General features: G+C 33.7%; 3 protein-coding genes across 3 annotated transcripts; 1 reads left to right on the top strand and 2 right to left on the bottom strand.

The window, feature by feature from the left end:
- Positions 1-5,854: 5,854 nt before the first annotated feature.
- Positions 5,855-7,020, top strand: LOC18100046 (protein LURP-one-related 5). Its single transcript, XM_006381228.3, has 2 exons — positions 5,855-6,419; positions 6,536-7,020. The coding sequence occupies exons 1-2, from the start codon at positions 6,120-6,122 to the stop codon at positions 6,941-6,943; spliced, it is 708 nt and encodes a 235-aa protein (XP_006381290.2). The 5' UTR covers positions 5,855-6,119; the 3' UTR covers positions 6,944-7,020.
- A 599-nt stretch (positions 7,021-7,619) lies between these two features.
- Positions 7,620-14,601, bottom strand: LOC18100047 (ethanolamine-phosphate cytidylyltransferase). Its single transcript, XM_024604077.2, has 8 exons — positions 13,850-14,601; positions 13,585-13,766; positions 13,101-13,172; positions 11,906-11,973; positions 9,350-9,470; positions 8,280-8,345; positions 8,073-8,195; positions 7,620-7,890 (listed from the first exon to the last, which is right to left on the bottom strand). The coding sequence occupies exons 1-8, from the start codon at positions 14,418-14,420 to the stop codon at positions 7,819-7,821; spliced, it is 1,275 nt and encodes a 424-aa protein (XP_024459845.1). The 5' UTR covers positions 14,421-14,601; the 3' UTR covers positions 7,620-7,818.
- A 5,050-nt stretch (positions 14,602-19,651) lies between these two features.
- On the bottom strand, positions 19,652-21,979 carry LOC18100049 (bifunctional protein FolD 1, mitochondrial). The gene is made up of 5 exons (XM_006381231.3): positions 21,676-21,979; positions 21,265-21,593; positions 20,495-20,731; positions 20,209-20,376; positions 19,652-19,979 (listed from the first exon to the last, which is right to left on the bottom strand). Exons 1-5 carry the CDS (start codon positions 21,857-21,859, stop codon positions 19,809-19,811), a joined length of 1,089 nt encoding a protein of 362 aa, XP_006381293.3. The 5' UTR covers positions 21,860-21,979; the 3' UTR covers positions 19,652-19,808.
- Positions 21,980-24,385: the final 2,406 nt, after the last annotated feature.

Here is a 24,385-nt window from a genome sequence, read left to right on the forward strand (position 1 = left end):
CTTGGGAATAAATGATGACATCTAAACTTATCTTTATACATGGACGACGATAGAAAGTGAGAGGGAGATATTTTAAAAGGCTTAAAAAAAGAATAAAATATGAATAAATATATTTTACCCTTAACATATATTGTTGTCAAGCTTACATATTTTAAAAAATAATTAGTTATAAAACCATGACTGACCTAACGGGTTAACCCGAAATCAAGTTGACTGGGTGCTTGAATTGGTTCGACTTTAAGAAAAAATAGAGAAAGTATTAACTTGACCTGAACCGGTCAAAAACTCAAGTCAATCTGGGATAAATATAGGCAAAAAACCTATTGACTTTTTTGAAAAACAAATCTAGTCAAAACAAAGTTCTTTGATTATTATTTTTAAAAAACCTGGGTCAACCTGGTTAACCCTCCCGACCTATGACTTGAACCTTGTCTTGGTTAACTCTTGAGTTAAATTTTAAAACTATGATAATAACCGTTTTTATTAATACACCGACTCAAGTCAACCCGTGTTGACCCTCGAGTCGGGTTTTAAAACTATGATAACAACAACTTTATCCTTACATTTAACCTAGTCAACATACTATAAAGTACTTTTTTTCATTGCAAATAAGATATTCAAACTCTCTATTATCCATTAAGTTAAAACTCATTAGTCTTATAATTTTTTAGATAATGTTTGGTTATTGTCCCAAGAAAAAAGAGACAAAGAAAGTGAAAACAGATGAGACAAAATAAAAAAGAAGATGAAGATAAAATTGTGTTTGGTATTGATATACAAGACAAAATATTTGTCTCTATATCCTATTTGGTTATAGTAGATAAGAAAGAATAAAATATGAGAAAATATATTTTATCTTTAATATGTATTATTGTCAAACTTACATATTTAAAAAAATAATTAGATACATATTTTTTTTTACTTTAGTTTATATTGAGTGTTGAAATTAATAATATTATAATAACTTTAATTATAAAACCAGGATTGACCTGGCAGGTTAACCCGAAACCGGGTAGACTCCGTACCTGGAATGGTTCGAGTTTAAGAAAAAATAGAGAAAATATTGACTTGACTTGACTCGGTCAAAAACTCAAGTCAACCTGGGATAAAACACAGGTAAAAAACACATTGACTTTTTTGGATAAGGTCAAAAACCCAAGGTTCTTTGATTATTTTTTAACAAAATCTTGGGTCAACCTGGTTGACTGTCCCGGCTTGTGACCTGAACATTATCTTAGGTCAGCTCTCGAGTCAGATTTTAAAACTATGATAAAAATCACTTTTATCAATACACCGACTCGGATCAACCCGAGGTGACCCTTCCGACCCGTGATCTGGCCTTTGCCCCGGTCGACCCTTGAGTTGGGTTTTAAAATTACGATAATAACAACTTTATCTTTACATTAAGCCTTGTCAACATGAGTTGACCCTCCTGATCCGTGACTCGAGCCTTATCCCGGGTTGACTCTCGAATTGAGTTTTAAAACTAAGATTATAACCACTTTTATTTGTATGTTAATCTGGATCAACCCGGGTTAACCCTTATGACACGTGACCCGAGCCTTACCTGGGTCGACTCCCGGGTCAGATTTTAAAATTATGATAATAATCGTTCTTGTCCTTATCTTGACTTGGGTCAAAGGTCAACCCCTTTCGTGAGCTGAGTCTTGCCCTGAGTCGATCTCCAAATTGGATTTTAGAACTATGATAACAACTATTTTTATTCTCACGCTGACTCGGATCAATCTGGGTCTTAACTAGTGACCCGGGCCTTGCCACAGATCGGCCCTTGAGTTGGGTTTTACAACTATAATAATAACAATTTTTATCCTTACATGTTTTAATTAGACAAATTTAAAATTAAGAGTTTTTTACGATAATATTTTAGAAAATAATAAATATTATCTTTAAAAACATGTTTTCTTTATACCTCCTGCTTTGAAAATACAAAAACTCATTTTAAAATTATCTCAAAACATATCCATTTTTATATCTTTATCTTTTATCTCTTCAACAAAATACAATTTTAGATCTATCTACTGTTTCTGCTCTTTATGTCTCGTCACAGCAAGCAACGCTAGCATGGGGATAACGGAGATCGAAGTATATATCAAATAGCTGAAGATAATGTGGAAGTGGTCGCATATCAATTGCTTTTCTGTAGGACTGCATCAAACTAAAGCCAAGAGAAAGACCTTTAATCGTCATGTATAATTTATACTTCCCCAGCTAGAAATGAACTAACTCAGGCGGATCGTGCGTCTTCCTAGAACCGATAATGGCTATTATTTTAGAAGAGATAGAGCAGCACATCTGCTTGGGAAAGTACACTCTGCTTACTTGAATACCACTAGCACCACTCATCCCCACGCTTGCCTAAAGTCAGCAGAAAAAGGCATGAAAAAGGAGGCCAAGAAAAGGATAAAACTTGAGTTGCTCTATCCATTCATGCATGATGAAAAGGTTATCTATCCTGTGTCGATCTCTCAAGAGCTGAGCTGAAGATGTTATGGGGATAAAATATACCTCACTACGTTATTTGATACCTACGTGGTCCACTATATATATAGCTAGCTTAGGTTAATTTCTTCTGACTTCCTGGAATCAATGGGGGGGTTTAGCAAGGATGATGTAAGCAGCACTGCTACCTAAATATAGACTATATAATATATTTATTATAGGCCAGGCTCCTTAATTACATATATATTAATCCACCAAGAGGCTTGCTTAGCTAGCTCACTTGCATCATTGTATTATAATTATAATTATATATTATAGAAAAAACTAAAAAGATGGTTTTTTTTCCATTCAATTATTAGACAGTTGTAGTTTTTGGACTGCCTCAGTGAAGCTATGTTTGCCCCTTTTATCGCTGGATTTTTTTATTTTATATATGATTTCATCATCCCATAAAGTCTAATAATTTATTTTGGTTTGCAATGTGTCCTGCCATTTAATTATTACTTGATTTTAAGAAATGGAATTTGATTTTATCGATTGAAAAGGTTAAATACATAAATAAAAAGGCAGCCCTTTTTTCTTTTTAACTGCTCATGGAGCTTGGAAAAGTTTAGTTTACTCCCTAAAGTTTTTACTTTTCATTTTTGGACCTTCTCTTTTTAGAGTTTTATGTCTCATTCCTAAACTTCATTTTATGTTTTAGTAACTTAGATTTTATGTTTTGCATAAATAACTCTATTATTGATTGTTTTATAAATAATTATGTATTAGCCTAATTTTTAAAATAATTTACTCATTAATATTTAATGGGAATAAAATATTGTTTTTATTATAGATTTTATATAATTTCTTCAAATATATTGTTCTTAATATTTTTTACATATGGATGCATACAAATAATCGATTTATAATTTTTTTAATTGAGACTTGCTTCCATGATCATAATAAGTTTTCACTTAAAAAAAAATCATTGTCAAAACAAAAAATAAATATATGAATAAAAAAATTAGACTTTTTATCAATAGTATATGTTTTTTATTCCTTTTCAGATCAAATATATGTAGTTTTTACATATATTTTCTATTTATTAATGTTATTTTTTTCATATTTTTTATAAATATTTATTTTTATTATCATATAATTAAATATAAAAAAACATGTTACAATAACTCAAATAATATCACTAATTATCCATAAAAAGTTACTGTAATTTCAGAGGTTGTTTAGTATTGTAGTAGTCATTGTTTTTCAAAGTGTTTTTATTTTAGAAATGCATCAAAATAATTTTTTTTATTTTTTAAATTAATTTTTAATAACAACATATTAAAATATTTTGAAAACATTAAAAATAAAATAAAATAAAAAAATCTTCAAAAATAGTTATAAAACACAAAAATAAGCATTTCCATTGCTCGGTCAGCTAGCCTTCACATGCTGGATGAACTCATTAAAAACTTAGGTAGGGGCCAGAAGGATATTGCAAGTGTCACCCTTGTTTTTTTTTCTGGCAGCGAGTCAAATGAGACAATGACGTCGAGAAAGGCCATCATAGCAGTTATATATATATATATATATATATGTATGTATGTCACATCCAACTTTCAAAGAATCAAAGGTGCAACTCTCGTAATTTTTAGTTTCACTGCAGATCATTTGGCATGCGATGTAAAAGCTAGCTCTGTTCATATTCAAATTAATACGCTGGAACGCAGTTCAAACAATATTTTATAAAATTTTGTTTTTTATTTAATATTAATTTATTTAATATTTTTTATTATTTTGATGTGTTAATAATTTTTTAAAAAATTTAAAAATATATTATTTTAATATATTTTTAAATAAAAAACAATTAAAAAAACACTCTACATCACAGTATTTCCATCCCTTTATAGCTGTTTTAAATCAATAATTATAAGAAATAGATAGACTTTTCTCATTTTATAGCTGATTTAAATAAATAATATACATATTCTAATTTACTAGGTTCAGTTTTATTTCTTGATCAAATTAACTTAATTTGATCTTCTTCTTCTTCTTCTTCTCAACTGGATGATTCAACACACCTCTAATCTATTGTCTTGCTGGGAACATCGGAAACTGCTCAGGAATCAGAATATACATAAAAGCAGCCGCCCCAAGTTTGGATTAACCGGATGCATGCAATTACCTACTATTAATTATTTATTTATTTTTAAAATATTTAATTGCATCTTGTTCTTCATTGCCAAATAAATTCTTACGACAGAGAGATTTTTATATTTTCAGAAACATTCTCTTGTCTCGAGAGATTTGAGTTTCCATTCACTTACATCTAATCTAATTCCTATTCACTTAATTTATCCTTATTAAAAGCTTTTTTGTTTTAATGTTTCAATCACTTAATTAGTGCTTCCGTGACTCAAAACATGGGGCACTAAACCAAGTTGCTTGACTAATTAAGTGTAAAAACAATACTTTACTAGCACTAATACCAGTATTCAAATTGTTATTATATGTACGATTGAACCATCCTTCAATCGACGAACACACGTCTTTTATTATTCCAATCCTCCTTTGTTCTTATTCGAACTTGTTTTCATGTGGCTAATATCATCGAAACCAGTTCCGTCAAACTCCTGGATTCTATGAATCAGGACAGACGGCAACAAGACAGAGAAGTGAACACGTTGGTTCCGACTTCCGACTAAAACAAAACCCACGAATTCTTTGTTGTGTTTATATAGCTAGCTAGTAATCTTCCTAGGACTCTAGATCAATCGGACAATTACAAGTTGATAGATATTCACATGTTTCTGTGACGAGGGAGGGCAATATTTTCATTATCACGACAAAGTAATGGGTCGCCACGGGCACCATGCATGGACTTAGAGCAGCAAGCCAGCTTAATTAATTATGAAATGTAGAAAGCCATTATAGCTTGTTTCTGCCCCACGTAGGATATATAGATGAAGATTAATTATCAGCAGATATTGCTTATGATGCCCTCCCTGTACAGTACTGTGGGAAAAAGAGAAATGATTATTTCGGTTAAATGCACCTCACGGCATTGTAACAGTCCCAGAACAGAATAATTATGCATGTCAAGTCGACATTTTCGACCATGGAAACTAATTAATAAAGGAACAGGAGCTAGGCAGGCAGGAAGGCAGGAAGGCAACCACTTCAATCATGAAGGGAGAGCTTGCCCTAACATGAGAAAGAGATCAATGATAGCCATAGCTAGAAGCCCTTTCAACATAAATATTGGTTTTCATCATTTTCGTTTTCATCTACAGTTGCTACACCACAATGAGGACTGTTTATCAATTATTTACTTTAATGGTAATAAATTAAGAGACGAATGGGGGATCAAAAACTAAGTCAGCCATGGCAAATATATATAGTAGCATGTACATTTTATACATAAAGGTATGGACCCTCCGAAGAGAGTGGTTGTGTAAGCCACTGAGGTAGACGCACATCCGAGACGAAGGCCTTTTGTTTAATTTCCACCTACTTATTGTTGCCCCCAAGTTTCAGTATAAAACAGAGGACAATTCCCATTTGCGCAATAACTTCATATTTGCATAATATTGCATTGGTCTCTTCACCTTCTGCAATCCTTAGTTATCAAATACTATATATTCTCTAAGTCTAATCAATTTGAAACAGATCACACCATGTCCAGGATTCATCCTTCTGATCAAAGTAGATGCCACGGCCATTCGTTGTTGAAAGATCACAACGACAGCAGGCGGCCACTTCATGATCATGATAAACATCATCCGTTATTACCACCTCCGTCTGTGCTCACTGTATGGAAGAGATCCAGCATGAGCTTCCAGGGTACAGACGGATTCACCGTTTTTGATCCGCACGGAACATTAGTTTTTAGAGTTGATAATTATTCCAGGAAGAATGGTTATGGTCTTGTCCTCATGGATGGAGTTGGCAATGCCTTGCTTTCCTTGAAACCCAAGGTACGTATACACACACAGATTAGGAGTTATTGATTTCAGTGAATTCTAACTAAAACTTAATTTTCTATATATGTCAACTCCTGATCTGATCCAATTAATGTTGCTGATGTTAACAGATGCTAAGCATGCAGTATCAGTGGAATGCTTACATAGGAGAAGATGGGTGCGAAAAGACCAGAGTATTCTCAATGAGGAGCCCATCAGTGCTCTTCCACTCTGCTGGCCACAAACATGCTGCAGAGATCTTCATGGGAGCACAATTAGGTCGTCACCATCAAAACACGCCAAATTTCAAGATTGAGGGATCGTTTAGATCGAGGGATTGCAAGATCGTCAAGGCTTCTACTGGGGAAGTAGTGGCAAAGATATTCAGGAAGAGAGTGAACAACACTACGATTTTACTGAGCGATGATGTGTTTAGCTTGGTGGTCCAACCTGGTTTCGATTCACACCTTATCATGGCCTTTGTAATTGTATTAGATCGCATCAGCAGCAAGCCTTTTTCTCCTGTTATGTGTTCTTAATTAATTAATTGAACCCATCTTGTAATTTCATTTATATATATAAAAAAAAAACAATTAAAACACTGAATTAAAAACAACTTTACTCTTGAAGCATTTCACCTTCATGTTCTTTTCTTGGGACAATAACTTCAGATTAAGATTTGTTTTCATCCAGTGATCATGATTTTCTTGCATGCTTATATATGCGTGTTTGATGTTAATGGCTAAAATTGGCTTCTAATCTTTGCTCGCATGCAAGAGAGAAGAAAAGAAAGAAAGAAAGAAACACCCAAACTGACGGGTCAATTCGAAGCCCAGTCTAGCTACCGAAAATTGGTGCAGAAAAATGCTTTTCATACCCTCGATTCCTCTTACAAATTTGGCAAAAACTCCTGACATGAGAAATTCTCTTCAAGGCTAGATTATTAACTTACAACTGCTAGACTAGCAAAAGAACCAAATGAGAGAAATAAAAAGAATTTCATAGTTTAAAGTCCCAAGGCGTCCGCGCACCACAAGGGCAACATATACACGATCGCTCCTAAGAAGGGCATAATAATGTTTACAGATAAAAACTATTATTAATTGCTTTTGGTGTATGCCCAAATTCACGTGAGACCAGCTTGATAAATATGATCCATCGACCTATATGAGTGTGAAACCGAGAGTACCCCAAATAAATACCCAAGTGGATCTCTTGAAAACACTTAACAATCCAGCTCCTCAATTTTGATATTAATAAAAATAAAAATAAAAAATATGTGAGATCTAAACCACAAATCACAACCTCATGGGGTTGTGTGTGATGTTAGCACTCAAGTAACTCCATTATAGCGGTATTACTAACTAAACAAACGTGCAGTCAACAAGCCATGCGGTTGCGGCTTGGTGTAGACTCAATCACCAGCGACATAAGTTTTATCCTCGTAATATCTCTTCTCACTTTCTGCCTTCTTCTGATTACGTTTCTGCATACAAAAGATGCACTTCTGTGAGCTTGAACCGGAAAAAGAAGTGTGCACTAAATAAGTATCTAATCCCTATAGCTCCAAAATGATCAACCAATGGTTTTATGAGCATGCCTCCCTATGCAAAAGACTCATCTACAATTTGTCAACATAAAATAGTATGGTAGGGGGTTTAGGTGAACCTGATATGCTTCATGATTTGATACAATCCTCCTAATTATCGTGGTAGTTGTAATATCCAAAGGGCTATCCAAAACTTTGAAGATACCCATACTGATTGGCACAGCGTATGGATTGTCTTGTTCCTGCGAAGTCAGCAACATCATAATTAGCAAGTGAATGTGTTTACTCAGTGCTACTAGGCTTCTTGCTATACAACTACGATTTACCTTCTGAAAGTCATCGTTCTCTGCAACTGTCCCATGAACAACTGATGAGATGTTGAAGGTTGTGATCTGCAGTCACCAATAATTTTTATTATGCCAAGAAAAATCAGATAAAAAGACTAAACAAGAAATCAAAAAGGTTAAAAAAATAACAATAATTATAATAAAAAAGAATCGAATATAGGATGACAATCATAACAGGCCTCACACATCTCTCTTAACACTGCTAGCGACTACCTGAGCAACACCTTTCTTAAGCGTGATGCATCAAGAATTATGATTGAACAATCTGAGAACTTCTAGGAGTCAATTGTGCAAGTTCAAAACAGTTTGAGGCCAGCTTCCCTCAGGACAGCAAAGACAAGATGACAGAGTAAACAAAGTTCAAGACTAGAAAATACGATGAGCTCAAGCTATATAACATTTAATGTAAGTGTCTACATCATTACCAAGCAGGGCAATGCTTCATAATGGCCTTTCCCCCTTCCTGAGGAAGAGAGGAGTGTCTTTGTCTTACTTTTACTTATTTGCACTGAAATAATCCACAGAGGTTCGCCAAAGAAGTCATGGATGCCTGTTAGTTTAGTTGGTAACACCTATCACCTATGTTTGAATTCCACTCACATTAGAAAGAGAGCTTCCATTCAAAATCTTTATAGAAAAGAAGAAGAGGGGAAAAACAAGAGTCAGGATTCCCTCTCTATCCTTGCCAGCTCAAGTTCCACTAAGAATTTAAAATACAAGTCAGACAGGAAGAGAAATAGCCAGCTACTACATGCTATCAGACCACCAAAAAACCCAGCCTATGCTAAGGCAACAATAAGAAGATTGCACTCGTGTGAGTTACTGCTTATTTACAAAATATGTCCATTATTTGTGGCATTATTGTCATAAGCCAATAACAGTGATATGTATATCATCTGGGATTTTAAAAAGCTTAGTGACAAAGTCAGCAATGACAAGAAAAAATAATCGGCAGTTAATAAAGATGAAAGAAACAGAAAAAAAAGATCACTTATTTACTGGACAGATGGAAAAACAAGGACAAAGAATAAATTTAATAGCATACTAACCATGTCTTTGGATATTTCCCATGGAGCACCTATAATCACCTCATCCACATATCGACATGCCAACACACTTAAGCTTCTTTCATGAAGATTCATAATAGGACGGTGTGCTCCTCTTTTAGCACTGCAGAACCAGTCCAGGAAAAAAACACCCTCAATTATTAAACTAATCAAAGCTTAAAAATGATGAATACCCTCAATTATTAAACTAATCAAAGCTTAAAAAATGATGAATAGAAAGGTAAAATTCGTCATTGTTCCCTTGCAGAGAGTGTGAAATTAAACTACTATCAAATTACATAATATTATTGTAGCTCTTTGGAGAAAAGTTCAGCATCAGATGCTATACATAAATATGATGATTTCCAAAGAGAACTTTTAATGAGCTACTGAAGCGTGAGGTCAATCAATTTCTATCTAAGTAGCACTACTATTCAATGCACCATTATAGCTACACTTTAAATCAAGCAGCCATTTAAAGAGAAGCTTTGATGAGCCATTGAAGCACAAGGTTTTCCAAAATTCTCTGAATGGTAACATGTACAATTACATTCCTAAGAACCATATGATTCTGAGAATATACAGCTTCCAAAGGTTTATTCCACAAAACCCCGTATTCTTCCTTGATGCTAAATATCTGCAAAGTAGATCTCAGTGAGAAACCAAATTCAGCTTTCTAGAGCAAGTGCTTGACTCAAATAAAAGTCAGAACTATAGCCTAATGTAGACTTATCAAAAGTGACCAGGGCCTAAACGTAGAATAAATTTAATAATCCAATTATGTGCAAGTTTCTGCGTAAGACATGATCTAGAAGGAGTACAAGAGCAATAGAAGTGATTGGGAATCTAATGGACAATTAATAAAAACAGTGTTCATTATGATAGAAGTGGCCGGACAAAGTCAGCTCGCTAGATTGGCAAACATATGGTTTATGAGCATTTACCATTCACTGTGTTTTGCATAAACCTTACAACTACAATGTTTCCCTTTGCCAAGCACATGCCAGTAGTATATTTCAGATGCATTAGCCTACAGCTGGACTTTCGCCCATTCACATAAGAGAAGCACATATCATGCCATGGTGCCTTCCTCGCACAGTCAAGCATGGATGTAAGCTAATGTCTTTTATATCTACAAGCTATAAAATCAATGTCATTTGGATGATCATTGTGAATGGTGTGCGGCGTGTGCCTGATCAGAATCTCACATGTTTAATGCCTATGAAAAAGATGTGAGAAATGTGAAAACCTAGAACAATAGCCAAGAAACCCTGGCTTTTTGAAACTGAAAAACTGCATATCTGCTTGCAAAACACAAATATGTGAAGAATTATACAATATATCATTGTTCACTCATTCTCATGGTTGTTAAAGTTGATTTGTTCTGGGATTGGATGGAGAAATTTAAAACCCTTGAATTTCATAAAATTGTGAAGCACACCAAAAAAAATTGAATTTATGAAGAATGTTGATGGGGCCAACTTCTTGAAAACTAAAACTGCTCCATAACTTGTGAATCTGACAAATATATGGAAAGGGTAGTGTTGGGAAGTTTCCCTTGCTTCTTCATTTCTTGTGGGCTCCACTTCTTAAGAACTAAAGTTGTCCTTAAAGCCTTAGAACTCTGATGCATTTAGAGAGGGGTGCTGTGGAAAATTTGGAAGTTACTTTCGAGCTGATTGATCCACTCCAGTTGAATTCTAGCACTTTAAGAATTTCTTCCAAATATGTCAAATCCTACTACTACTCCAACTAAGATTTAGTTTACCACTAATTTGGTTGAAATTCGTGGTTAGAAAGCAGCAATACTAGAGTTAGATTTGTGATCATAAAAGTGGATCCTGTTTTCTTCTGTGTTACTGCCCACTTTGTTCCTATGATCTTTCAAAAAAATGTTGAATAAAGAACATGAATCTCACTAATGGTTTCTTGACACAATAGACTTATTTGATCCTCGTTCCAAGTCATCTCAGTTGCTTTTACAGTCCAGAATGTTGTTTTTTTCCAGGTTTTGAAATTTTCATGCAGCTTCCATGGTTCTTGTTCAGGGCAAGTGGGAAACATATATTAACCAGTGTTCACAAGCAAATGTTAATAAAATAACCTGCAAAGCATTTCCCATTCAAATCTTGACTACTAAAAGAAGAATATAAATCAAGAATAAAAGTATCATTAGCATCTTTTCCTAGTTCATTCTTATCTCAACATCTTACATAGTGCAGAAAATCATTCTTTCTGGTTTAGAATTGTTAGGCAAGTCTCATTCAACTTAAATTTTTCCTTTTTATCCCAGGCACGGAGGGATATTCCTGGTGTATTCATCAGTGTCACCAAAGAAATGTTTATATAAATGCCATGAACATAAATATACCTAGAATAATAATAGAGGCAGGCTATTTTCTAGTGCTCGAAGCAGAATACTTTCTTTTTTCTTTTTCATATTAGTATATAACACATAATATAATCTGCATGCAGCAAAGTAAATTCCAGGGAAAGCAAAGACAAAACCAGGAAGTAGGAAAATAAAGTGTAAAGTTAACTGATCACGAAGAGAGCTACCTGACGATCTGATCATTGTGTATTCCAACAAGTAGAAAATCTCCCAGCGTTCGAGCAAGCCTGAGAATCTAAACAGCAGAAATAAATTTATTTTTCTCATGGAAGCACAAAGCAATCACTTAAGCCAACTAAGTTCAGCCAGATGGAACGAAGTGGACAAACTCTTCGCACCATATCATACAATTCAGGACTATACCTGCTAGTAAGTAACATATCTTTCTTTCCAGTCTACTTGTCATAAGCTACTCCAGTTTTTCTCATTTATTTATTAAGTTTAGTGACGACAAGCCCAAGGCATAAGGATGTTCCCTTGTTTCAGCACCAAATCGGCGAAGCTTATAGTTTTTAACATGTATTAAGCTCTTTATTCTGTCTTTTCTTTGTCACTCATCTATTAAGGTTCCAGCCATGCTGCACTTGCTTTTGAACACATTACCCCTCTGTTTCCCAAACCCAACACTTGGTTCCACAGATCATAATTTCACTTGATAGTTGTCTTAAAACAATATGGTCATGAATAGGCGAACATTAAATAACAAGAAGATTCTATTTTCCAATTCATCAACCCTTCTCCATTCTGTGTGCCACATCCCTTACCGACATCAGCCTTCTGTGTAAACAATTGATAAATATAGCAAAACAGATCAAATTTTACTAACCTCTGAACCATTTTCACCATGTTCTATTTCTTGCCATATGAAACTTGCACGCATATATTGACAGCTTTAGAGCTTCTAATTTAAGACATTGAGTTCCAGTATCTCTCCCAGAGTCTAGATTAAAAGTATCCTTATATCGGTTTCATCATTTAAGACTATGGTGATCAGCAACCAATATCATCTTGAATTCGATTCTTCGATATATCCACCATCATTGAAAAGAAGATAATGCTCAATCCCAATCCCCAGTGTAAGTCTGACATGAAGTAGCTCATCTATCCTCCCATTTGTCTTAAACTAGTTAGAGGATGATCACAAGCATGCACAAGTCAAATAACAACAGCAAGTACAAATGAGTAATAAAAAGGTGCACTTCACACGTGATTGTGAAAGAGTAACTAGAAAGCGTAGGAATCAGAGGTAGATTGAACTAATTCCTTAAGAACAGAAGAAAGAAAGTTCAAAGTTTAAAAAAATCAGTCATTTGAATCTTTAAAGGCACGGACATGCAAGGATAAAGGAAAAGCATAACCTACCTCGACATGTCCAGCATGGAAGAGATCAAATGCACCATCAATATAAACTATGCGAGCATCGTCCCCTGGCCCCTGGAATCACATGCATGAAAAGTGGTCAAGAAATGACATTGTAAATGGTATTCACACTAAGAAAACAGAAATTCATGTTAAAATTAATTGAAAATAAGTCTTACTTCACCATAAGCAGTAAAGCAGTCCACTTTTACGATTGGGTTCAAACAAACATGGATTGAATAGCAACTAGAACAGCTGTGATTATCTGAATAAATGGTGGGTAACAGGTGACAAGGTCCTAGCACTTGTAACATGCATAAAAGTCACACAACCACGAAACGCACAGATGCCCACTTACTTTGGGAACTTGAGATTCCACACACACAGGAAAAGGCACAAGGTTTAGGGGGACTTGGCAGTAGGAATACACAAATAAGGAATCATTTAACATTAAAGTGAAAATGAGCAGTAGATTGATCATAAATACCTTGCCATTGGAGAATTGAACAATTCTGCGTGAAGTAGGAAGGAAATGAGAAACCCGAGTTCCAGTTCCGGATCCACCTGCTTCAAATTTCTGGCTGTTTCCATGGCTAAACTGCCTCTGCAATGATGAATGATTGTGACTGTCACTAATCGATCTCTCTCGGGTACACAGAAGCATGCGACCTGTTCAAGAATGAAATTTGATCTTATATCCTGAAAGTTGAAACCCTTAATAAATAAATAAATAAAATTAATTAATCATTTACCAACGATATCAGTGCTGGAGACGCCTTCAGTGCGCTTAATCTGTTTGTAACGGCCAGCTTTCTTAGCGAGCGCATAAGCATCGGTGCCGTCAGGGAGAACGCAAGGATCATCTCCGTGAATAATATAATCAATATTATATTCATCAAAAAGCTTCTTCATGAACTCTTCGGTGATAGCATACGGCGCATCGGAAATCACCTCATCCACCCATTTCACTGCATTTACCATAATCATCCTCTCGTGGAGAGGTGTCACTGGAGGACCTTTATTGGCTATGATTTCAGCGTCGCTAACAACGCCGACCACCAATTGATCTCCAAGGGCGCGTGCTTGGCGGAGGGCGTTGCAGTGGCCGTAGTGCATCATGTCGAAACATCCGTCCATGTAAACTCGGATTGGCTTCTTCTTTTTCTTGTTTAAAGATAATGACCAATTAGACCTCCATTCGGCGCCGGACTTGAGATAGAAGCCTAAGAGGGATATGCCAACGGAAACCACCAGGCATGTGGCCACAATCTTTATCTTCTCGGGATGCGGTGCAATGTCTGAATCACCACCACCACCACCCATTCCTTTCTTTTTGCTTGTTTTCCAAAATGAAAAGGAGAGAGATAGTTTGTGCTTGTTATTCTAACGTCTCTCTCTTGCTGTTTTATTCCATCTTCCCACACCTATGTATGCTTTGGCAGCCTCGGCCAGATTTATCATTTATTTGGTCTTTTTGCCCTTGCTCGGCTGGGCTTCCCCATTTGTTTTAATTATATTATGTTTGTCTATGTAGTTTAATCGTGATTTTTAAAAAAAATAATTAATTTTATGTTTTTAGATTTTTTAAATATTAATATCAAAAATAAATTTAAAATGAAAGGCAATCTGAAAAGTTACTTTACCACGAATTCAAACACGCTTACATATGCCGTATCTTCTCTTATTCCATTCCTCTCTCTTAACGTCGTCGTTTTCGTCTTTTTCCCTATTGGACTCTGAGCTTTCTTCCATTCTTACCTCAACAAATCCAAAAGGCGTCCTATTAGCCCACAAATCATACCCTCAAAGCATAGGAATAATGTTGAATAAATGAAACGCAATGAGAGAATATGGTGATTGTTTTTAAGAGTTTTTTTTAATATATTATAATAATATTTTTTATTGTAAAAAAAGTTATTTTTAATGTAAACAATTTAAAAATATAAAAAATAAATTTAAATTTTAAAAAACTCGTTTCAAACGTGTTCCGATCCTCCGAAACAACTTGCAATGGCAGAGAATTGAAGGCAAAGCAACGCCTGCTTTTTAAATTTCTCAAATTTTCTCTTTTTTTCTCAACATAAAACTGAAAAATAATAAAAAGGGAAAAAAAAGAGAAGGAAATTTAAATATACTTGGGCATCAGAGAGAGAGAGAGAGGAGACCGACGGTTTTTGATAAATAAAAATGGTGCAGCAACGTGGACTTGAATTCAGTTAATTAATTAATTTTCTGTTGAATTTCAGATTTTCTAATACTTACTGGAGGACCGCCGCGTCTGTTCCGTCTTGATCACTCCAGTATATTTAAATTGGTATTTGATTCAAATCGGAAACTTTGAGTAATTTGAGATCAGAAATGGCATCAACGGAAGGTCTGGTGCCGATAACCAGAAAATTCCTGGCATCTTATGACGACAAATACCCTTTCGCCCCTCTCCCCGACGACGTTTCTCGCCTTTCCTCCGAGATCCGCTCCATTATCACAGACTTGTTGCTAATTTCTGGTTTCCTGGTTTTGTTTTCGTATACAGGTCTAATTATTTATTTTGTCCTAGCAGGTACCTTTTAGCATTGCTGGTCCTTCCACAGCTGATACTACCTCATCGACGTTACGAGTCTGACCAGGTGAGTTACTGACTATTTTACCACTCCTTCCAGAATGATGGAAAGGTCTCGCCCATGACATTTATGTTGTCACACGGAAACTTCTCCACGTGCATATCTGGAAACTACCAGGTTTATTTGGGATACTTCATATTCGGCATTTAAAAAAAAGGTAAGAAGGCATGCGGGGCATTGACGACATTATCTGATTTCGGACAATTTGTCTGCCGGCGCAAGATATTGTGTTTTAAATTTTTTATTTTTTATTTAAATTATTTTTTTTATATTATTTTAAAATGTTAATATCAAAAAAAAATTTAAAAAAATAAAAAAAATTAATTTAATATATTTTTAAATAAAAAATATTTTAAAAAACAATACTCACAGACAAAAATATATCACAACCTACTTTAGTTTATAAGTTTGCCAGACATGCGAGCGGTGAGGATGCATCCATAACTATTCATCTTATTTTTTAATGTATTTGGAAATATAATAGTAGTTATTTTTTAAAGTGAATTTTGTTCAAAAGTATATTAAAAAATTATTTTTTATTTTTAAAAAATTATTTTTAACATCAACACATCAAAATAATCTAAAAACACCAAAAAAAATTAATTAAAAAAAATTAATTTTTTTCAAACACTTTTAAAACACAACAAGGTGTAATCCAAGACTACACTAACTTGTATTGATATGCTTGCACATGACCTCACAAAATTGCCATCCATTCTTCTCGTGTGTGTGTGTGTTGAAATATTAATACATTAGATCGATCAAGGTCAACTATATTTAACCCGCGAGACTCTCAATTTGAGGCATAAGCCCATGACAAGACCATGGAATCAAATTCGAAACAAATTAGGATCTCCAATTCAAATTAACCAAATATTAAGACCTGAAATGAAAAAAAAAACCTTTCAATTAAAAGAGATCTATAAAAATAACTTGAGCAAACCTAAAATGATGGCCTAAGCTATGACGCAGTTCAAATCAGTGTTTTTAAAGACGAAAGAAAAATTCAAGACTCGGGTAATTGACATAACTGGATCTATTAAGTCAGATTAATTTAATAATAAGATTAAGAAAAGATCCGAAATAACCCAAGTCATTTTCATTAATGAAAAATCATATAGAAACAAAAAAAAAAAAGCTTAATCTCTAAATAAATTAAATACTAAAAGATAAAACCGAAAAAACATGATCTTAAAAAGAGGAAAAAATAAATGATTTTTTACCTCACGCTATGCTGTTGGTTAAATATTTTTTGTATCCTTAAAAAAATGTTAAAATAATTAAAGATGATGACATACTGGATGACATATTTTTAAAAATAAATATTGAGCAATTAATTTAATTTAATTAAAAAAACTCTTAAAAAAATTAAATCCAATAAAGAACAAAATATAAAAAGACCCAAATTATTTTTAAAAATAGTGAAAACCCTATACAAAGAGAAAAAAGAATGTATAATAGGCCCAATATCCAATTAAATCAAATGTCAAATGATAAAATTAAAAAATATGAGTTTAAAAAAAAGAAAAAAAAACAATAACAACAACAACAAATGAACCATAACAAATCTCCTAAACCTTGGTTAATCTCTCAAATTCATAACCCATTAAATTATAGACTCTGGATCAATCAAGAAGCTCAATTTAATGTTGAATAATGAAATAAAAAAAATTCAATTTTAAAAACCTGTCAAGGTTAAAAAATAGCAATCAAAAGAATGATGGTAAAATATGATATGTAAATATAGTGAAGGAGGATGAAATTGTAAAAAAAAAATCAATTCTAAAAATTATCCCAAATAAAATAAATAGTAATAAAAATAATGATGACCAATTCTAAAATAAAAAAAAATAGAGGGTGAAATTAAAAAAACAAAAAACAAGGATCAAATCCTAAGGAAAAAAAGATTAAAGGATTGTTGTGAAATGTTGCAAGGGCAAGCACGAAAACCAAATAAAACAAGAGAAAAGAAGGGGTGAAAAAGAAGAAAGTCAACCGTCACCAAACCACTCGGAATTAAGCCACGCACGCTGCCTAGGAAAGTAGCCCCTGCCGTTGCGAATCGAAAAACACTAGCAGTTTTTTTTTATCAATTAAATTATCAAATCACCCTGGAACCACATGATTATTGTAAAAAAAAAAATTGTGAAATCACAAACATGCCCCTAAATCCAAGCCTAAGATTTTTTTTTATTTCAAGGATAATAGAGTAGTTACGTTGTGCATGGTTAAAGTAAATTTTGTTTTTTGAAAAAGCCTCTGGACTAAAGTTGATTTTTTTTTTTTTTGCTTTTAAGAGTAATAGAATAATTGCAATGTGCAAAAAATTATGAAAAGATCGAGATATCCATAAACAAATCTAAAATAATAAATAAACCTAGCGAAAAGATCAATTTACCCTAAAAAAATAGTTATATATAATTTTTTTAAAGGATAACCATGAATCCAATATTATAATCCATAGTGAATTAAGACATTTCTACAATGGCTTTCCCTGGTCAAATAGGTTATGTTAATTGTCATTTCCCGAGACATTATTATGAACTTGTTAAGGGATGCTTGCTGCACCAAATGAGATTACTGCATATATCCAGGGGCAATGACTATTTGATTTATGATCCTACTTGTTTTACCATAATATATATAGATAAGGTTAAAAAATAATTATTTAATAATTGGATAATCAAATAAAACTTAGAAAACAAGAGTATATAAAAAAGAATGTAAACATAAGCAAAACGTGAACAATTACAATAAACCATGTAAATTAAAAGGCAATAATAACTCATGTGACAGTAAGATCATGGAAGCAACTCTAGAAGATGAAAGTTACTAGCAATTGATATATAGTAAATAAGAGGTTAGTAACTGTTGATATCACTCGACTATATAAGACATACGGTAAGGAAGATGAAAATAAACAATAAACAACTTAAAAACAATAATTGTATTGCATTTCAATTAAGTTCATAGTATCTTCAAAACATGTTTATCAAGTAGGCATATAATTATAGGCTAATAACTAATAAGCAATAACTTGTTGGCAATAATTCTATAGGTGATAACTCTATAGACGATATAATAATAGGCGATAATTAAGTAGGCTTGCAATTTTCTTTGTAATCAGCAGACTAGTAATTTCAACTCCACAAACCAGAAATATCAAAAAGATATTCCATTATCCAGGAGTTCCAATTCGTGGATGTAATGAGAATATAAATCTCTCTATAAATATAACACTATTCATTTACTAAGTTATTGAGTTTGCGTTACATTCACATTCAAGTTATTTTAGTTATTATGTAATTATTTCTCTAGTTGAATTATTGTTTGTGAAAGTAAATTTATTCATATTAATATTCATGTAATTCTATAATAAAAATTTGAAATTATATAAGTAGATCTAGAACTAAATTCCAAGTTTAAACTAGTTAACTTAAAACTCCAATTTTTAATTTTGAAGTCCTTTTTTAATTGAGATAAACACATGAAAATATACATCAAACACTATTATGGTTGAAGCTTGAGAATTGGATGAAGCGGTTGTGTTGTGTGTAGCAGAAATAGGAATTCAGAAGGTTATTCTAGAAGGTGATGCTGAGGCGGTCATTGAAGCTGCAAATCGTAACCAAACACACCTCAAAAGAGTTCCATCCTTCCATATGGTGGCAAGTGTCTCTGCAAATGTGTAGCAGGTGCTGTCAGAATGAGCACGGGTCTAGAAGAGACAAGGGCACAAAGGGCCATAAGTGGGAATCTTGATTCTGATCAATATCTTTAGATTCTTTACTGCAAGATTGGGTCCCAACAAATACGTAGAAGACAATCTTGAATTCTTTGTTTATGAAGTGGATCTATCCATCTTTGACAGAGGGAAAAAAAAAACAGGCCACTTGCTAAAAGACTGGAGACAATCTTTGCTTCCTCTTAAGCTGAAAAAAAGAAATCACGTTTGAATGGCACGTGGTTAAGCTTGAAATGATGCAACCAGCCAGTATGAGTGTCTTGATTAACCTTTCCTCAAAATATCATTCATAGTGGTTAAAACAAATATGATGATAGAAAGGCAACGCAAGAATAAACTAAGTGGTCAAGTGAAGTCATAAGCCCGCTTGGCAGAATCCAGAGTATTTGAGAGAAGCATAGCGATTGTCATGGGTCCAACTCCTCCAGGCACGGGAGTAATGGCTGATGCCACCTTCGATGCTTCTTCATAGCAAACATCTCCAATGAGACGGTAACCATTCTCACAGCTGGGGTCCTGCCCACCAATATGTCCAAATCTGTAAAACCTCTATAAAAACAACTGCCTCCCCCCAATGAATTGCACATCAATTACTGGCCTTGTCCCATTTGGTTGTCAAAATTAATGAAAAAACTTATTAATGGTTGTTTCTTTAGAATGGTTTAACCACAAAATGTTGTTCGTCCATTGAAAATATACGCTAGCCTTTGACAAAATGCAAACAGAAAGAAGTTGGAATATTTACCTCCACTGGGAAAGTTCCTACATCAATAACAACAGCACCAGGCTTTAACCAATTGCCACGGACCAGATTGGGCACTCCAGTAGCAGTAACAACAATGTCTGCTTCCCTTGCAATCTGCTCTGGATTCTTTGTGAATGCATGTACAATGGTGACAGTCGCGTGATGCCTCTACAAAACATTTTCAATGAACCTATTAATAAAACAGTGCAAGTAATTATTTATCCCAAAAAGAAACAGTGAAAGTGCTGATTAAGACGAGGATTTAATTATAGCAAACATGGGGTACCTGCAACAGCAAGGATATGGGCAGTCCAACTATGTTGCTTCTCCCAATAACCACGGCATTCTTCCCCATGATTTCGACACTTGACCTGATTAATAGCTCAATGCAACCCTTTGGAGTGCATGGGATGAACAACGGTTCCCTTCCTCTCATTGCAAGGTTCCCCATATTGAGTGGATGGAAGCCATCTACATCCTTTTCTAACTTGAGCACATTCAAAATCTTCCCCTCGTCCAAATGCTGGCCCATAGTACAAATGTTTTAAGTCATCCATAGAACACCAACTTCTCAAATAGGCTTGCATCAAATCCTGAACTATTTCAATGCTATATATGAGTAGCTAACATGACCAACTACCATAAAATGCTAATGTCTGGTATTAGATATCCCATAGTAAGAATAAATTCATTATGCTGTTGTGAGGAATTTTGTATACCTAATCAAATATCTTACAGCAAAATGCATTAAGGTGTAACATGGAGATCATCATCATCATCATCATTCCAAGGTACAAACTTCAAAGTAGTAGACCGCTTACTCTTCAAAACAAATTACTTTGACATGGGAAATATGAAAGGACAAAGCAACATGTATTGGCACCATAATCTGGCATTTCTAGATGATAATGAACCTCAAAATATTACTAAGATTTTCAGTCACAGGGAAGGGAAGCCAAATATAGGGATAATTGTGGGATCCATGTATTCGCACCAAAGTCAGGAGTGAAACCATAAAACAGCCAAAGCATTAAAATGATGGTGAGTGGAAATTACTTGGGGCAGAGGAAGCTGCACAAGAATACCATGAATAGATGGGTCCTCGTTAAAAGCGGACAAGGCATGAATAACATCATCTTGTTTACAATCTTGCGGGAACTGTGTGACAAGAGACTTGATTCCAGCATCCTCGCAAGCTTTAACCTTGTTGCGAACATATGTAAGAGAGTCCCTTCGGTCGCCCACAAGAATTACAGCCAAGCCAGGAATTTTTCCAACGGAATCCTTCATCCTCCTAACCTGTTCAGCAATTCTGAACCTTATTTCATCCGCAATCAACTTGCCATCAATTACAAGAGCAGAAGAAGGGTGGTCATTAGCTGTGCCTGTGTATTTAAAATAACAGAATTAATAGAGATTTAATTTCTTTCTAGCTAGTTATTGAAAAAGTTAGGGAAAATGACTAACAACAGTTCTTAATTGCTGGGGATGATGGAGGCCAAATGTCAGGGAGATCAAGAGAGAGTAGAGATGAAGGAAACTTAAGAATTGGGCTGCTGCTTATTGATGATGATGATGATGTAAAGCAATTGTTATTTACTCTTTGGCCGATAATGTTAGTAATAACACTTGTCCTCCTCACTATCATCATCGTCGTCTTCTCTTCTTCTTCCACTCTCAGCTGAGATGAGCTTCAACCTAAACCCTAAACCTCATTTTCACTTTGATGTCGACGATCAATCTTTTTGTTAGAAGAAAAGCTAGCTTGTGACTGACTGACTGACATGTCACCCACTACTGCTGCAGCCAGTGATTCCAACTGGGCTTTTCTTCTCCAGGGTCTAGGAAAATAGAGTTCTGGGCTCATGGGCAATTTCCCACTCCAATACTACTGCTGCTTGAGGCCCATATTCCCAAACTTGAGTATATATCCAGTCCAGTACAGCTCAGTACTGATTGCATGCATGCCAAGGTGGTTTTGTTTTTGTTTTGTTTGTGAGATGATAGTTCTCCTTTTCCTTTACAGAGATTTGAGCTCTCTCTCTCTCTTTTCTCTTGTGTTTATCCTTTTTTTTTTTTAGAGTTTGCAGGGAGAGAGGATTTACCAACCTGATCACCTGCAACCTTGAAAGATTAGCAATCTGGCATTATTTGTACTCCACTTAGCGTTCATGTGATTTGTAATGATAATTCATCCCGTAAGTTGGAGTTGGACCAATTTCTAGTTAGAAGAATCCTAAATAAAATAAAATGAAGAATCTAAATATACACTAAACCTAAAGTTTCTAAGCTATTATCAAACAATTTATCAAAATCATTACCAGAAAATTGACAAATAACAAAAAAAACTCTAACAAAAAATATTCCGTCTATAATTTCTGACATAAAGAGCAATGAATAATTTTTATCTATAATTACTAAAGAGATTTTTGATGGAATAGAGAAACTAAAAAAATAATAAATATTTTGTCAACGATTCTGACGGAAATTCACTCGGAAAAAATAAATAAAATAAAACTCGATAGTCCCTCCTCTCATCTTCTTCATCCTTTTCTTCTTCCTGACATAAAAAAACAGTAGGCCCTTCCTCTATTTTCTCACAACTCAGGCCATAATCCTCACAAATCCAGCCACCCAAACCCCCGATGTCATCCTAAATCTATAAATAGTGTGAACATTCTCTCTTTTGGTTCAATTTCTTGTGAAGCCTCGCTATATCAAGTAGGTAAACCAACCTTTTTTTAACTCATTTGTATTTTAGGTTAATTTATTAAAATAAAACTTGTACTATTTGTAGTTTACTTGTATATATCAGTGTTTTACAGTTTTTTCATAGAGAATTTTGTTGTATTAATATATAATTTGTATGTTAGAGTTTGTTTGGGAATTGGGAGAAATTGATTTCATTTTTCATTTGATGAAATTAAATTTGATTTAATAAATTAGGTGTGTTATAATTGAAGAAATGATGAGTTATTAAATAGATACCAATTTTATTTTGCTGATTTTATTGTCAAGTTGAAAATTTAAGGAAACTTGGGAAATTGAATTTTTTTTTTTGAATTGATAATAATTAAAAGTATTAATTTAGGTTGAATAAGTTTGAATTGAACAAACAATGGATAATTAGTTATGTACTAATTTTGTTTTGCTATTTTTTTTTAGTTCACATTTTAACGCAAAATTGAGTTTATGTAGAAATGATAATTAGTTATTGGATTATGAATTTATTTTGAATAATTGTTTAAATTTTGAATTGATACTTACAGTATTAATAAATGTTGTCATCAATATTCTATATATGTTTCAAAAGTGATTGGTGATCATTTTTAGATGTACTGAGATTCTTTTGAAAAGTTGTATAACTAAGATTATCTTAAAGGTGTTGAAGATTTTATTAATTTCTTACTTTCTAATTAGAAGAATATTACTGAGGGTGAAATTATATGTTCATATGTGAAGTGTAAGAATAAAAAGTTTCATCATCAAGATGTTGTGATGATGCATATACTTAAAAAATAATTCGTTAAGAAATACATATGTTGGTTCGCACATGAAAAACCATATGTGCCTTACGAAATCATATTAGAAAAGATGGTTGAAGTAACTTCTAGTTCTAGTAACATATATGGTTTATGAATGATAATAATAATCTTTATAGGAGGATGGTGATGGACGCAATGAAAGTAAAACAAGATTATTCAGAAAAGGTTAACGTAACATCTCTTTAGATGAAGAACCAAATATAAATAGAGCTAGGTTTTTTAAATTTTTTAAAGATTATGATGAAACATGATGGAATGAGTATACAAATCACAGTAAATTGTTAGTCATTACACAGGTGTTCACGATCAAGTCAAGTTATAGGTCGAGTGATGCCGATTATGATAGGATCTTGAAATGGGAGAAATGAATGTTACCTGAAGGTAATAGGCTGAAAGATGACTTCTATACAGCAAAACCCATGATGAAACCTCTTGGCTTAGGATACCAAAAAAATAATATGTCCAAACTTCATGTTGTACAACGGTGAATATACAAATTTTATAAAGTGCAAAACTTTTCAGTATGTATGGTATAAACCCAATAATGATAGAGAAAATACATTTATCGCATATAAAAAATTAAGATACTTCTCAATTATTTTTATGTTACAAAGGTTATTTATGTTCTAAAG

Source organism: Populus trichocarpa, chromosome 6 (genome assembly GCF_000002775.5).
Source record: "Populus trichocarpa isolate Nisqually-1 chromosome 6, P.trichocarpa_v4.1, whole genome shotgun sequence".
NCBI classification, from domain to species: Eukaryota; Viridiplantae; Streptophyta; class Magnoliopsida; order Malpighiales; family Salicaceae; genus Populus; species Populus trichocarpa.

What these genes read in the sequence shown, in the direction of transcription:
- LOC18100046 (XM_006381228.3), top strand. Translation starts at nt 6,120, where the DNA reads ATGTCCAGGATTCATCCTTCTGATCAAAGTAGATGCCACGGCCATTCG. An exon ending in TGCTTTCCTTGAAACCCAAG is followed by an intron (nt 6,420 to 6,535) that starts GTACGTATACAC and finishes TGATGTTAACAG; the next exon opens with ATGCTAAGCATGCAGTATCA.
- LOC18100047 (XM_024604077.2), bottom strand. Translation starts at nt 14,420, where the DNA reads ATGGGTGGTGGTGGTGGTGATTCAGACATTGCACCGCATCCCGAGAAG. An exon ending in CACAATGATCAGATCGTCAG is followed by an intron (nt 9,471 to 11,905) that starts GTAGCTCTCTTC and finishes CTGGTTCTGCAG; the next exon opens with TGCTAAAAGAGGAGCACACC. An exon ending in GGGAAATATCCAAAGACATG is followed by an intron (nt 8,346 to 9,349) that starts GTTAGTATGCTA and finishes TGGTGACTGCAG; the next exon opens with ATCACAACCTTCAACATCTC.
- LOC18100049 (XM_006381231.3), bottom strand. Translation starts at nt 21,859, where the DNA reads ATGATGATAGTGAGGAGGACAAGTGTTATTACTAACATTATCGGCCAA. An exon ending in CCCAGCAATTAAGAACTGTT is followed by an intron (nt 21,594 to 21,675) that starts GTTAGTCATTTT and finishes TTAAATACACAG; the next exon opens with GCACAGCTAATGACCACCCT. An exon ending in TGCAGCTTCCTCTGCCCCAA is followed by an intron (nt 20,732 to 21,264) that starts GTAATTTCCACT and finishes ACTATGGGCCAG; the next exon opens with CATTTGGACGAGGGGAAGAT.